General features: G+C 42.1%; 1 protein-coding gene, 1 long non-coding RNA gene and 1 pseudogene across 2 annotated transcripts in view; 2 read left to right on the top strand and 1 right to left on the bottom strand.

Annotated features, from left to right (window-relative positions):
- LOC148163673 (uncharacterized) overlaps positions 1-2,268 on the top strand; it is a 129,236-nt gene extending 126,968 nt beyond the window's left edge. The window contains exon 4 of the long non-coding RNA XR_015768803.1: positions 2,204-2,268. This is a non-coding gene — a long non-coding RNA (uncharacterized LOC148163673). The remainder of the gene's footprint in view (positions 1-2,203) is intronic.
- Positions 2,269-6,030: 3,762 nt separating this feature from the next.
- On the top strand, positions 6,031-6,491 carry LOC114217769 (large ribosomal subunit protein mL42 pseudogene; annotated as a pseudogene).
- A 5,670-nt stretch (positions 6,492-12,161) lies between these two features.
- PRKCQ (protein kinase C theta) overlaps positions 12,162-15,360 on the bottom strand; it is a 175,753-nt gene continuing 172,554 nt past the window's right edge. Inside the window, exon 18 of the mRNA XM_028114615.2 lies at positions 12,162-13,385. Coding sequence (XP_027970416.1) covers positions 13,230-13,385 — 156 coding nt within the window. The 3' untranslated portion in view covers positions 12,162-13,229. The remainder of the gene's footprint in view (positions 13,386-15,360) is intronic.

Genomic DNA, 15,360 nt, shown 5'->3' with positions numbered 1-15,360 from the left:
AACCTCACTCACACAAAATAAGCAGCTGATAAAACATATATAAGGCCAGTTTAATATAGAGAGATTATTTATCTCATATTTATATTTGAGGTTCTTTTTTAAAATTAAAAAGAAATTTTCCCCAGTGATACTGAGGTGTAATTGACAAAACTTGTATATATGTAAGGTGTACAACTTGATGTTTTGATACACGTATACACTTTGAAATTTTCACCATAAACTAATTAACATATGTATTTCCTCACATACTTACTTTTGTGTGTGTGTGTGTGTGTGTAGTGAGAACACTTAAGATCTACTCTCAGCAAATTTCAAGTACACAACACAGCGCTGTTAACTATAGTCACATTGTTCTAGGTTAGAACTCCAGAACTTACTCATTTTGCAGAACTGCAACTTTGTATCCCTTGACAAGAATCTCCCTGTTTTCTCCTTGTCCCAGGCCCTCACGGCCATCATTCTACTCTCTGCTTCTCTGAGTGTAATTATTTTAAATTCCCTATGTAAGTGAGGTCATATAGTATTCTCTGGGTTATTTCACTTAGTATAATATCCTCCAGATTCACCCATGTGGTTACAAATAGCAGAATGTTCTTTTCTTTTCTTTTTTTTTTTAAGATTTTATTTATTCATGAGAGAGAGAGAGAAAGAGAGAGAGAGAGGCAGAGGGAGAAGTAGGCTCGCTCCCAAGGAGCAGGGAGCCCGATGCGGGACTCGATCCCAGGACTCTGGGATCATGACCTGAGCTGAAGGCAGACATGTAACCATCTGAGCCACCCAGGCGCCCCAGAATATTCTTTTCTAAAGCTGAATAACATTCGTTATATATATGCACCATACTTTCTTCATCCATTCATCCATTAATAGGCATTTAGGTTGTTTCTATATCTAGGCCAATATGAATAATGTGGCAGTGAACATAGGAGTTGCTGATCTCTCTGAGGTACTGATTTCATTTTCTTTTTTTTTTTTTTGATGTTGTGTTCCATGATTTTATTTTATTATGTTATGTTAATCACCATACATTACATCATTAGTTTTTGATGTAGTGTTCCATGATTCATTGTTTGCGTATAACACCCAGTGCTCCATGCAGAACGTGCCCTCATTAATACCCATCACCAGGCTAACCCATCCCCCCACACCCCCTCCCCTCTAGAACCCTCAGTTTGTTTCTCAGAGTCCATAGTCTCTCAGGGTTTGTCTCCCCCTCCGATTTCCCCCCCTTCATTTTTCCCTTCCTGCTATCTTCTTCTTTTTTTAAATGTATAATGTATTATTAGTTTCAGAAGTACAGATCTGTGATTCAACAGTCTTGTACAATTCACAGCGCTCACCATAGTACATACCCTCCCCAATGTCTTTCACCCAGCCACCCCATCCCTCCCACCCCCCCTCCATTCCAGCAACCCTCAGTTTGTTTCCTGAGATTAAGAATGCCTCATATCAGTGAGGTCATATGATACATGTCTTTCTCTGATTGACTTATTTTGCTCAGCATAATATCCTCCAGTTCCATCCACGTCGTTGCAAATGGCAAGATTTCGTTCCCTTTGATGGCTACATAATATTCCATTGTGTATATATACCACTTCTTCTTTATCCATTCATCTGTCGATGGACATCTTGGCTCTTTCCACAGTTTGGCTCTTGTGGACATTGCTGCTATAAACATTGGGGTGCACGTACCCCTTTGGATCACTACATTTGTATCTTGGGGTAATTACCCAGTAGTGCAATTGCTGGGTCGTATGGTAGCTCTATTTTCAACTGTTTGAGGAACATCCATACTGTTTTCCACAGTGGCCACACCCAATTTACATTCCCATCAACAGTGCACATATAATGTATTATTCCCCTTTCTCCACATCCTTGCTAACACTTATTTCTTGATTTTTTGATACTAGCCATTCTGAGACAGGCATGCAGTGGGATCTTGTTGTAGTTTTGATTTGCGTTTCCCTGATGATGAGTGATGTTGAGCACCTTTTCATCTACCCTTTGGCCATCTCTATGTCTTCTTTTGATAAACGTCTATGTATGTCCTTTGATGGTTAAAAAATTTTTTTTCTATTGAGTAGTATGAGTTCCTTATATAATTTGGGTATTAGCCCCTTAGCAGGGGTGTCTGTATCAGTGAAGGGCTGCTGGGGTCGTTGGTGTGCAGGCTTTTGGAGTTTCCTGCTCTCCTTTTCCTCCTCAGGGAGAAGCTGTGCCCAGGGGATTCCTTGCTGCTGAGCAGTGCCAGGATACGGAACCGTGATGCAGGTAAAACACACCACTACAACTGACCCTTGAACAACATGGGTTTGAACTGCATGGGCCCACAGCTATGTGTTTTTTTTTTTTATTTTTATAAATACAGTACTGTAAATGTATTTTCTCTTCTTCATGATTTTCTTAACTCTTTTTTTCTAGCTTACTTTATTGTAAGAATACAGCATGTGAGATATATAATATACAAAACAAGGGTTAATCAACCATTCATGTTATCAGTAAGGCTTCTGGTCAATAGTCGGCTATTAATAGTTAAGTTTTGGGAGAGTTAATAGTTTCTCATGGGTTTTTGACTGCTCAGAAGTTGGTGCCCCTAATATCCCCCACAGTGTTGAAGTGGGTCAACTCTCCTTTTCTATGTGACCATCTTCGGTTTTTTGTCTTACACTGGGTTGCTGCTTCTTCTTAATTTACTCAGGAGCTCCCCCCACCCCCAGCTATTTGCCTCCACGAGTGGTTATTCACTCATTGTTTTTGTGGGGGTATGAGGGCTAAGACCTCCTACTCAGATGATATGATCTTATGTGTAGGAAACTCTGAGTGGGTCTTCGCTTCAGAAAATTTTCTTCCGGGTTGGCAGAAAACTCTTTTCTTTTAATTAAAAATTCTTTCACTTGTGCTTCTGGTGCTTATGCCTTGAGGATTTCATTGTGTTTGTTGGCATAATTTCAGGGACTCCACCTTGCTCACGGAATGACATTCACACTCTTTATCCGAATATTTGCAGCACTGGAAATCTGGCTGTAATGTACTTTTCTGTCTTTATCTTCTGTTACTCCCCAGGCTTCCACTAGTCTGTTGGTGTGCGACTGTCCCCCAAAAGACCAAGCCCCACGTGGGCTGTTTTTGCAGTAGTGTGGAAGTTGTCACGGGGAAAAGAACGGCTGAGTCTGACGACAAGCTAATCCACCACCTTGCCCTGAAGATAGCAGAAGTTCGTCCACCTTCCTCACAACTCAGAGTGAAGGTGCTCTCTGCAAGGAAGCAGCAAGACTAGCCCTGAAGATAGCTTCAGGGAATTGCTTAAGGAATAGTATCACCATTTAAGGAAAAAAGTTTTTAGTCTGTGGGAGAAAAATACATAGATAAAAAGAATCATGTCTCCGATAGCGGCAGTTACCAAATTTCAGCTAAAAATTTTTGAGTAGCACACATTTGGATGGAATAGGAAGTAGAAAGGAAAATTCACAGAGTTCTTTGGGAGGGTCTTGGAGACAAGTAAGGTACTTCTAGGTACATAGTAGCTGCACAATAAATATTTGTTGAATGAATTTTTTGATTGGGGAGCAAAAAAAAAATGTCTGAGAAATAACAGATTGACCAAATGGTTTTCTAATCTGTTATTAGTGTTTTAAGAGGAAGCACAAGAGTGTGCCTTTAAATAGAATATTAGAATTGTTTTCATGCCAGGCTATCTTTAGGGTAAACTGGACTGACCAAGGTAGGAGTGAAAAAAATGCTCCTTGTGTCTTCCCAAATCCCCTCCTTATACTGAGAGCCAGGAGAAGCTGGTGTTGGGGAAATATAATTTTAAAACCCCACATCTTCTCTCAATCCCGAAAACTTCTCCACAAGATTGGTAGAGAAAGAAACGGTTTTGTTCCTAAGTAGGTATTAAACCGGATTGTAACATGCATCACAGGTAATCTGCTAAGAGATGGTAGAGACAGAGGTCGCCTTATGCACTGAAGCAGATACAACCTCTCATAAATACATGTTCTCAAGATAAACAAGAGGAAGTTACAGCATCTTTTTGCCACAAATAGTTCACGGTAACTGGGGGAGACCATCTGTGCTTTTATCCAGAGGAGGAACAGACTCCTCATATATTTAGGACAGGAGGTAGTTTTGCAAATGGAAGCCAGGTGCCCAATAAAGGTCGGCTCTTACGCTCCCAAGGGAACCGGGACACAGGGGAGCTATCTCCCTTGATGTTTGCATTTCAAAAGGATGGCTCCCAGGTCAGCAAGTGAGACCTGCAGAAGGTTACCTAGCCATGATGAAGTTTTACATACATTTGAGAAGGACAGAAAAGGTTCTGAAAGAAAAGGGAGAGGAGGGGGCAATGTCTCTCCCCTTTGTTTCAACAGGGAGAATTAAGCCTCTTCTTGTTGATTTGTATTTGTCCTCACCCTGGCTAGGGCTGGAATTATTGTGGACCAGATGTGGTCCAAATTATCAGAAATCTCTCTGTAAGTGGTGGGATGGGAGACTAACTGAGGGGGCTCCACTTGCAAGCCGTTCTGAGTTTGAAGACCACCCAATAACCAGGAGACAGGCAATTAAAAAAAGAATTCCCTCACTTTAACTAAAGTTGCTAGATTCTCTTTTTTTTCCAGTCACTTCAGACTATCAAGGCAAAGGTGGCTGGCAACAGCCTCTCAGTTAATGTCACAGAGGCTGTTTTGCACTGCTTAGTGGAGATAATCAATAATTATTCCTCTTGTTGTCAATTTGATTTATAAGACACACTAGCTATATCTCAAGTCTACCTAAACATCTATCTAAAGATACAGATCTATCTATCTATCTGTCTGCCTGTCTCTCCATCTTCATACAAGCCTATCTTGTTTGATTGAGCTTTGCTTTATTGTGTATCAGAGATACGCATTTTTTTTAACAAATTGAAGATTTGTGGCAGCCTCATCCACAGTGCTATTTTCTAATAGCCTTTGCTCACTTTGTGTCTCTGTGTCACATTTTGGTAATTCTTGCAATATTGCAAAATTTTCACTATCATTTTATTTGTTACGGTGATCTGTGATAAAACTATAGCAATGAACTGCACCCATATAAGATGGCAAACTTAATAAATGTTGTATAGGTTTTGATTGCTCCACTGACTGGCCATTCTCCCATCTCTCTCTCCCTCCTCTCTGGTCTTCCTATTCCATGACACACAATAATGTTGAATTTAGTTCAGTTAATAACTCTACAATGGCCTCTAACTTTTCAAGTGAAATGAAGTCACACGTCTCTCATTTAAATCAAAAGCTACATATGAGTAAACTTAGTGTGGAAGCCATGTTGAAAGCCAAGACAGGCTGAAAGCTAGGCCTGTTGCACCCAACAGCCAAATTGTGAATGCAAAGGAAAATTCTTGAAGGAAACTAAAAGTGCTACTTCAGTGAATACATGAGTGATAAGAAAGTAAAACAGACTTACTGCTGATATGGAGAAAATTTTAGGGGCCTTTAGGATAGAAGATCAAGCCAGCCAACATTCCTGTAAGCCAAAGCCTCACCCAGAGCAAGACCCTGACTCTCTTCACTTCCATGAAGGCTGAGAAAGGTGAAGAAGCTGCGGAAGAGATGCTTGAAGCTAGCAGAGGTTGGTTCACGAGCTTCAAGGAAAGAAGCCGTCTCCATAACATAAACGTGCAGGGTGAAGCAGCAAGTTATGCCAAAGATCTGGCTGAGATAATGAAGGTAGCTATACTAAACAGATTAGCAATGCAGATGAAACAGCCTTCTCTGGGAAGAGGGTGCTGTCTAGGACTTTTGTAGCTAGAGAAGTCAATGCCTGGCTTCAAAGCTTCAAAGGACAAGCTGACTCTCTTATTTGGGGTTAACGTAGCTGGTGACTTTAAGTTGCAGCCAGTGCTCACTGACCATTCTGAAAATCCCAGGAACCTTAAGAATGATGCTACATCTAGATTGAGGTAGATTGGTGGCTCTCGGTGAGCGGCTGTCAGGGATGAAAATAGGTATACCTGGAAGATTTTTAAATCAGTTTCTCTTCAAATCATCTTCTTTCACACCACCTAATAAGCATCTTGATTCACCATGGCGTTAGCAGCAGTAAAATGGGCGATATCAAACAGAACTATCTGGAAACATTTATTTCCAATTCAAAACGGAGCTTTATATTGTGTTTGTCATACATCTACGTATTCTTCCCTACCAGATGACTATAATTGCAAAGTAGAGCTTGCTTTGACGTCGGATGACAGGACAATAGTATGCTGCCACCCTTCTGTGGACGTTCCATATGAATATACAAAACCTATCCCTCGGCCAGATCCTGTGCATAATAATGAAGAAACACATGACCAAGTGCTGAAAACCAGATTAGAAGAAAAAAATGAGCAATTTGAGCAAGGACCCATGATAGAACAACTTAGCCAAATGTTCTTTACTACTAAGCACCATTGGTATCCTCGTGGACAGTATCATAGACATCATAGGAAACTGGATCCTCCAAAAGACAAATGATACTGAGGTTTTCAGGAATCACAGATGTTATCTTGTGTCTCATTTGTCATTTGAGAAAATGCAATTGAGTATACTCACTAATATGTTATATAGCAAAATAATAAAATGTCTTCATATATTAAAAAAAAAGAATTATGCTACATCTACTCGGACTGTGCTCTATAAATGTAATAACCAAACCTGGATGACAGCACATCTGTTTACAACATGGTTTACTGACTATTTTAAGCCTACTGTTGAGACCTCATGGTCAGAAAAAAGATGCCTTTCAAAATATGACCGCTTATTGATAATGCACCTGGTTACCCAAGAGCACTGATGGAGATAGGCAATGAAATTAATATTGTTTTCATGCCTGCTATCACAGTATCCATTCTGCAGCCCATGGATCAAAGAGTCTTTTTGACTTTCAAGTCTTATTTAAGGAATACATTTCATAAGGCTGTGGCTGCCATAGATAGTGATTCCTCTGATGGATCTGAGCAAAGTACATTGAAAACCTACTGGAAAGGAATCACCATTCTAGATGCTATTAAGAACATTCATGATTCATAGGAAGAGGTCTAAATATCAACACTCACAGGAATTTGGAAGAAGTGGTTCTAACCCTCATGAATGACTTTGAGGAAAGAAAGTGGTTCCTTGAGATGGAATCTACTCCTGGTGAAGATGCTATGAAGACTGTTGAAATGATGACACAGGATTTGGACTATTATATAAACTTAGTTAATAAGGCAGCAGCAAGGTTTTAGAACATTGACTCCAATTTGGAAATAAGTTCCATTATGGGTGAAATGCTATCAAACAGCACCACATTCTACAGAGAAACCATTTGTGAAAGAAGAGTCAGTTGCTGTGGCAAATTTCATTGTTGTCTTCTTCAAGAAATTGCCACACCCACCCCAACCTTCAGCAGCAACCACCCTGATCAGTCAGCAGCCATCAACATCGAGGCAAGACCCCCTCACCAGCAAAGATTATGACTCACTGAAAGCTCAAATGATGGTTAGCATTTTTTAGCAGTTAAATATTTCTAAATTAAGGTATATACATTGATTTTTTTAAAGACCTAACACTATTGCACACTTAATGGACTACAGTATAGTGTAAATATAGCTCTTATATACACACCGGGCAACCAAAAACTTCATTTGACTCACCTTATTGTGATAGTTGCTTTACCGTGGTGGTCTGGAAGCGAACCCACGGTATCTCTGAGGTATGCCTGTAGATATCTGTCTATCTCTAGAGATAGGTAGGTAGGTAGATACATGCAGATAGATATTCTTCTGGCAGGCTCATGATCAACTTGAAAATATCACAGTAACTCTCATTTAGGAGGCATCTACTAAGGTCCCCCACACTGTGACAGAACATCCGTTATTCTCATAACAACCCAATACACTGTGGATAATGAGCTCCATTTTATAGGTGAGAAAATCCCATCCAGGAAAGTCAGTGACTTCTGCAATGCTGTCTTATCATGACTGAGCTGGGACTTGGACTGAGGTCTGTCTGGCTCCCACACCTCCCATCTTTCTACAACACCTCATGGCCTCACAGACCCAGCACATCTCAGGGTACAAATGAGATCAAAGGAATGCATTTCTTTTCAACAAGTGTGTTCACAGCAGGGAGGACAAGAGCCTTTCAGGACCATGTGGAGGCAGTTCTGGCACCAGGAGGAAAGCTAAACTAATCGTAATCCCGAAGCCCTCAAAATGCTAAGACTGTGATCTTCGCTGGTCACTCCTTGACCAGACTCTGTTCAGGCTCCCTGAATTCTTTTTCAACAAGGCGTAACTTTTGGGCTTCTGTCTTTGTCTGCATTGTCCAATTTTAGCACAAATCCTAGCAAGTCAGTTTAACCAGATCCCCCATTCTGGATATCTGACTGAGTTCCTGATTTTTCACTATCTCCAGGTAATGCCTGATCATCTGGCCTGCCTTCAACAAGAATCCTGTTAGGTTGGTTTCCTCAGAATCTCTCTTACACCCCCTTACTCCCTTCATTCACTGACCTACTATCTATAAAACTCCCATTTTGCCATGCTGTATTTGGAGTCGAGTCCAATCTCTCCCTCCCCCTGCAAGACCCCATTGCAGGGGTCCCTACACGCATTGTGATGCCCCTCCCCCTTGAATAAAGTCTTCCTTAATAAGGAAGGCAGGTGAGGGGAAAAACAGGCAAGAGAAATGAGGTAAGAGGAGAAAAATGCAAGGAAGGGTGAGAACCACTTCAGGGAATTCATATGGACAAAAGTTGAGTGATGTGGGACATTATGTCATAGGAGAAGTAGAACGAGATGCCCCTGTTTGCATATGTGGTGGCCGGGGTGGGCAGGGATGCACAGAGCTCCCTATAACCTTCTCCTAGTGAACTGCTGGTTTCTTCTGATGGTGTGTATTTCCTGTGGTTGCTAGAATAAGTTACCACAAGCTGATGACCTAAAAACAACAGAAATCCATTCCCCCAGAGTTTTAGAGGCCAAGAGTTCAAACTGAAGGTATTGGCGGGACCATGCTCCCTCTGAAGGCTGTATGGGACAGTCCTTCTTGGTCCCTTCCAGCTTCTGATGGTCCTGGTGTTCCTTAGCTTGCAGCCACAACACTCCGGTCTCTGTCTCCCACCTCACACAGCCTTTGCTTCTCTGTATGTCTCTCGTAAGGATACTTGACATTGGGATTTGGTGCCCATCTGCACAATCCAGGGTTCCAGGTGGATATATGTTTTGAAGGGCCACCATTCAAACACTTCTCCATGCATTCAGTTACTTACTCATTTGTCCAATGACTCTGTTTAAGCACTTATACACTGCTGACTCCTGAACAATAACAGGTTTGAACTGTGTGTGTCCACTTATATATGGATTTTCACAGTATGGTCCTGTAAATGTATTTTCCCTTCCTTATAATTTTCTTAACATATTCTGCACTCTAGCTTACTCTTGGTAAGAATATAGTATATAATACACACAACATACAAATATGTGTTAATCGACTGCTCATGTTACGGGTGAGCCTTCTGATTACTAGTGGGCTATTAGTAATTTTTTTTATTATGTTATGTTAATCACCATATATTAAATCATTAGTTTTTGATGTAGTGTTCCATGATTCATTGTTTGCATATAACACCCAGTGCTCCATTCAGTATGTGCCCTCTTTAATACCCATCACCGGGCTAACCCACCCCCCCAACCCCTCCCCTCTAGAACCCTCAGTTTGTTTCTCAGAGTCCATAGTCTCTCATGGTTCGTCTCCCGGTCCGATTTCCCCCCCTTCATTTTTCCCTTCCTACTATCTTCTTTTTTTTTTTTTTTTTTAACATGTAATGTATTATTTATTTCAGAGGTACAGGTCTGTGATTCAACAGTCTTGCACAATTCACAGCGCTCACCATAGCACATACCCTCCCCAATGTCTATCACCCAGCCACCCCATCCCTCCCACCCCCCACCACTCCAGCAACCCTCAGTTTGTTTCCTGAGATTAAGAAGTCCTCATGTCAGTGAGGTCATATGATACAGTCATTCTCTGATTGACTTATTTTGCTCAGCATAATACCCTCCAGTTCCAACCACGTCGTTGCAAATGGCAAGATTTCATTAGTAGTTAATTTTTGAGGGAATCAAAAGTTATATGTGGATTTTTGACCTTGCAAGGGTCAGTGCCCCTAACTCCCATATTGTTCAAGGGCCAACTGCACAGAGGAACTGTGGGAAGCATAAAGACAAACTGGACCGAGATCCTACCTTTAGGGATTTACAGCCTAGAAAGGGAGGCAAACTACACACGTTCATAGCTCGATAGAGTGCCATGAGAGGACAGAGGAGTACAATCTGATGGGAGCTTAGAGAGGCAGGAGATCCACCAGCTCATGGGATACCCCCAGATTGGGATACTTTATGGCAGACGCGTCAACTGAACTGGATCTTGAGACACAGAAAGATGTTGAATGTGTGGAAATGTGCATTCTAGGCAGAAAAACTAGTATCAGGGAGTCCTAGAGGTGGGAAATGGTGGGAATTTATAGGCAGTGCTAGGAAATTCAGATTGACTAGAGCACAGGTGGGTGAAGGGTGGAAATGGGAAGCCAGGTAGAGAGGTTGGGGACAGAATGGGTGGCCCTGAATGCGTTTTAGCCAGTGAAGATTACACAGAGTTTTGAACAGGAGTGTAATGGGATTAAAAACTGATTTGTGAAGATAATATTTTTATGTTTCATAAATAATAAATATTGTAAGTTAAAGACACTTGAGATTCAACGGATGCAGAAAGAGGCCTTCCTGGAGCTTTCCTTATTTGACTGAAAACAGAAATTTTGGAGACATGAGAACTGCCAAAAATTTCTTCTTCAGCGTGGGTCTATTTGTAGGAGTGAGACCAAGAGTAAACCTACTTACCATAAATCCCTCTCTCTGGGGGAATGTTATGGCCCTGAGGAAGATGGAAGACCACTCATACTGCCGTAGACAAACATTATTACAAACTTTCTTATCTTCTATTTATTCTCCTGAAACCCCATTTACGTTCCCTAAAGAAACCTATTTGTTCTTCCCATAGGAGTCTTTTCTCTCCCCTGCCCTACTTTATCCTGCTAAGCTAGGTATTTAAATCCCAAATTCTAACCACTCCTTTGAATTACTCATCACTGGGCACTCCTACATGTTTGTGTATAGCATGTGTAAGTAAAAGCATGCTTCTCTTGCTAATGTCTTTTGTCAATTTAATCAGCAGGCCCCAGGTTCTTAACATAAGAGGGCAGAAGAAAAGTTATTTCTACCCTCTGGTTTATAATGTAGGCTGTACGCATGAATTAAAATGGGGAGAAAGACTTGAGATGGGGAGACTAATCCAGACATGATTAGCAGGCGAGAAAGTAGAGATGAGTATGTCTTTTGGAGAGACTACACTGGCAGAATCACGAGGATTTGGTTAAAAAAAATAGGGAGAGGGGACCGTCGACAATGACTCTGAGTTTCTGAGCCTGGATGACTGGACCTACGATGGTGACAGTAACGGAGTTAGGAAACACAAGAGAGATTGAGGTTGTAAGAAAATAGAGCAAGTCAATGGAGACTGAAGCCTGGAAGCAAGATTAGAACTGGAGATATGGATTGGAGATGATGTACACTGAGTGATCCTTGAAGGCATGAGGTGACAGGAAGGAACCTAGAGAAAGTGAAAACAAGTTGGGGAGAGGGGCCTTGGAAGTGATTTGGGAGAGGAGGAAAGGGGCTGGCCCAGGGGGCAGTTAAAGGTAGAGGGAACAAAAGGGGAAAGTGCTGTGTCACAGTGTCTAACGGGGCTGAGGTTGAAGGGGGAGGGTCTTTGCTCATCTAACAAACTGCAGAAGGTCGATGCGGACCTCGTGCATGCCACAAGCACTAGCTGGAGGGTAGTCCTGGGACGAAGGAGTACCTGGGGACAGAGCTGGATTCGGGTGTCGGAGGAGTAGAGGCAACACTCGTGGACCACTCCCAAGAGATCTCGTGGTGAAGGGAAAGAGGAACATAACAGTAACTTAGATGTTATCTGAGTTTCTCACCTACTTGGGGATTTTTAGTGATTCCCCAAATTTACAACATCAACTCAACGCTAGCTACATTTTGATGATAACCATGACAAAACCCAAGTTCTTGGGGGGACAAGTAAGGAATTAAACTATTAGGAGGCATCTTTCTTTCTTTCTTTTATTCCATTTTTACATATCCACCTCTTTGTCATTAAGTCACAATATTTTATCAAAATATACAAACAGCACAGATACTTAAAAATGTATGGCTAGAATCCTAGTTAAACATGATCGACTGCTACAAGTAGCATGCATGGGTCTTTTATCTTGAATAATGCCAAAAGGGAGACAAATGAGTCATCAGATCAACTTTACGGGTATAGTAAGAGATTGGTTTTCTTTTCTGTTGGAAGAATTATGCACTTCCTTTCTTGTTACAGTGTGAAGAGGATGGTAATGAGTGACTTCCACTGACGCTGAAATCAACTGAGAATGGCGGATGGGGTGGTTCTACTGGCAGGACAAACTGACGCTATGTTGACATGATAGCCACAGTAGGTGTTTTATTAAACCCTCCGTCTCAAGGACATGAGCGCTTCTTACTTTCCATTTTTCTCTTTCCCGAGACTTTCATGGCTAATCAGAACGAATGGATTTGTAAATCTCAAGTTACAAGCTATGTTTATTGTGAAGAATTCCCACAAAAACCCATCCAGGCCTGCCCCTGCCACCACTTCCACTTCCACAGATGCGAACAGAACAAAACGGGTTAGTGGTTACTTATATGCTGCTGAATGAGGTCCACTCCTGCACCCGGCGACGTGCTGTTTCAGTCTTGAGAAGTCTGTGCTCTCTCTGCCCCTCAGGTCATTGATCAGCCGTTGGTGCCCACGGGAAGAGCCACGATTTAGGGCAGTATTAACTTTTCAGGTCTTTTCACAGCAGAGGAGAACCGTCGTGCCAGTAAGTAACTATGGTTAGTAATGACCCAGCTTCAAGAGTGACCCCAGGAGAGGACAGGAGGCACCGAAGGGTGCGGTTATTAGTGAAGTGGAGTTGGCTTCTGCCGCAGATACAAAGTCAGTGAGGAGCTAAAAGGTCTCAGCCTGTATTATTGAGTGTTTCTTTTCTTTCCCAAGGTGAAAAGGAATCCAAGGAGCATCACATGGACCAGTTCACAGACACAAGGCAAACTCCCTCGTGTGTCAGGAGAGGTCCCCTCAGGATATCAACCTCTCCATTCCTGGGTTAATGAAGGAAAAGTTTCTGAACATGTTCTGGTCCATACTGTTGATCAGGGCTCTGTCTGCAAACGACAGCCGGGGTTTCTCATTTAAGAACTCTTTGTCGAAATTGCTGCAGTCATACGGTGATTTCTTGATCAGAGTTTAAGGGAGGGGTGGAGAGAAAAAAGGAAGAAAATCAGCCACTGAATTAATACCTTCATTTCTGTTATCTAGGCTACAGTTGTTGTATGACAAGGTGGGCGCTGCTGGTAAACAAGTAATACTTAGAGATGGTCATATGTGGATTTATGGAACATTCCCAAGATCCTGAGGCATTCGCTTAGCAATAGTACAATTAAATTCATGTCAAAGGAACTTCACTATATACATTCAGATAGGATCTCTTGCTTCTGGTTAATAGTTTACATGAAACAGGACTGGCAACCTTTGAAACAGTGGTGAGCCCAAATTTGACCTGTAGCCTCTCGGTCTTCAGGGGACAGTGTGGGAAAGGGAGGGAAGGGACTGGGCAGTGGGAGGCAAGGGCAGGAGTTCTGCAGATAATATGTTCCTGTTCTTATATCAATATCCTTCACTACTGTTGGTTCCTCTACCCATGTTAATTTTATTATTAACCATCTTGGACTGTCTTCCACAGACAGATTGGGACTAGCTCCCCTCAAGCCACCTGGTCCATTGGTGCCCATGAGAAAAAAAAAAGAATGTAAAAACAAACACCTATTTATAAATACTGCTTTGTACGGTGTACAATTCGATTTTTTTAAGATTTTCAAATGTCACCCTTGTATATATGAGCATAACTAAGAGTCAGACTCTTCCTACCCTCAAGGGGGCTCCTAGGCTGGTGAGGCCAATGGCCTGTGGCCTCTGCCTACAAATAGCTCTTTAGACAACATGTGAGGGAAATCCCTCCCTACTGGCAGAATCGAGAATTGTCCTGTAGGGGACGTGTAAATCAAAAGTGTGATTTTTAGGTGGACGATATCTAGTTGATTGTAATGTACCGTGGAAGTTGAGACATAAATCACATTGTTCTGATGAGCCTAAAACAAGGTAAAAATGCATTTTGTCACAAATCATTAACTCATCAATTAGGCATGGCACTGTCACAAACAATAGCAGTGCTAGAGGCCAGGCTGTAGAACCCTTAGAGCGTCCCCAGAGCTTGGGACAGATGTTGAGACTAACTCTGCTAACCCTGGGGAAATGCCTGCTTCTTCTGGCCATCTACTATCCTGACTAATAGGAATAGCTCTTTTCTAGAGTGAAGGACTCTGCCTTGGAATCCACGAGCCTGTGCCATCTCCATGCAAAGAGACAGTAGAGATGGTTTATATCTACCTAGGTCATTACTACTTTTCTCCCAGTAATCACCGGGAATGGGTAAAGCCGGCAAAGCTACCACTTTAATAATGTTTTTTTTTTTTTTAAACTTTTTATTTATTTATTCATGAGAGACAGAGAGAGAGAGAGAGAGGCAGAGGGAGAAGCAGGCTCCCAAGGAGCAGGGAGCCTGATGCGGGACTCGATCCCAGGACCCTGGGATCATGACCTGAGCCGAAGGCAGACGCTCACCCATCTGAGCCACCCAGGCGCCCAAAGCTACCACTTTAAAAAAATGATTTCTTGTAAAAATTGTAGTAAAAATGTACCTAACATAAAAGTGACCATTTGAACCACTTTTAGGAGTATGGTTCAGTGGCATTACATGCATGCACCATTCTCAACATCTGTCTGACGCAGAGCTTTTTCATCCTGACCATGCTTTACTTTTGTCTTCACTTTATGGTGGCCCGTTCTGCATCTGGCCAGGTCGTTCTGCCTTTCCTCATGGAGGTCAGTGACTTTTGCTAGGGAGCATACGCATGGGAATTTAGAGGCCTGTCTTTTCCTAAAGCCCTGGCTGACTTCTTCCTTCAACAGAAGAACATGTAACAATCCCCATTAGGGACTATAGTTATGTGAATGAATTACAAGTGTCAGGCAAACTCGAATAAATATCATGGAAAAGATGGCTCCAAAACCCCTGACACGGAGAGTGACCACGGAGCAGGTATGTACCCCGTGCAAAGGCTCCATATCTTATCTGAGAGTCACCTGGCAC

The sequence above is a fragment of the Eumetopias jubatus genome, unplaced genomic scaffold, assembly GCF_037043125.1.
Source record: "Eumetopias jubatus isolate StellerSeaLion01/CBP00866 unplaced genomic scaffold, mEumJub1_p1.0 scaffold_8, whole genome shotgun sequence".
NCBI classification, from domain to species: domain Eukaryota; kingdom Metazoa; phylum Chordata; class Mammalia; order Carnivora; family Otariidae; genus Eumetopias; species Eumetopias jubatus.
This window is presented reverse-complemented; position numbering and strand designations above follow the sequence as displayed.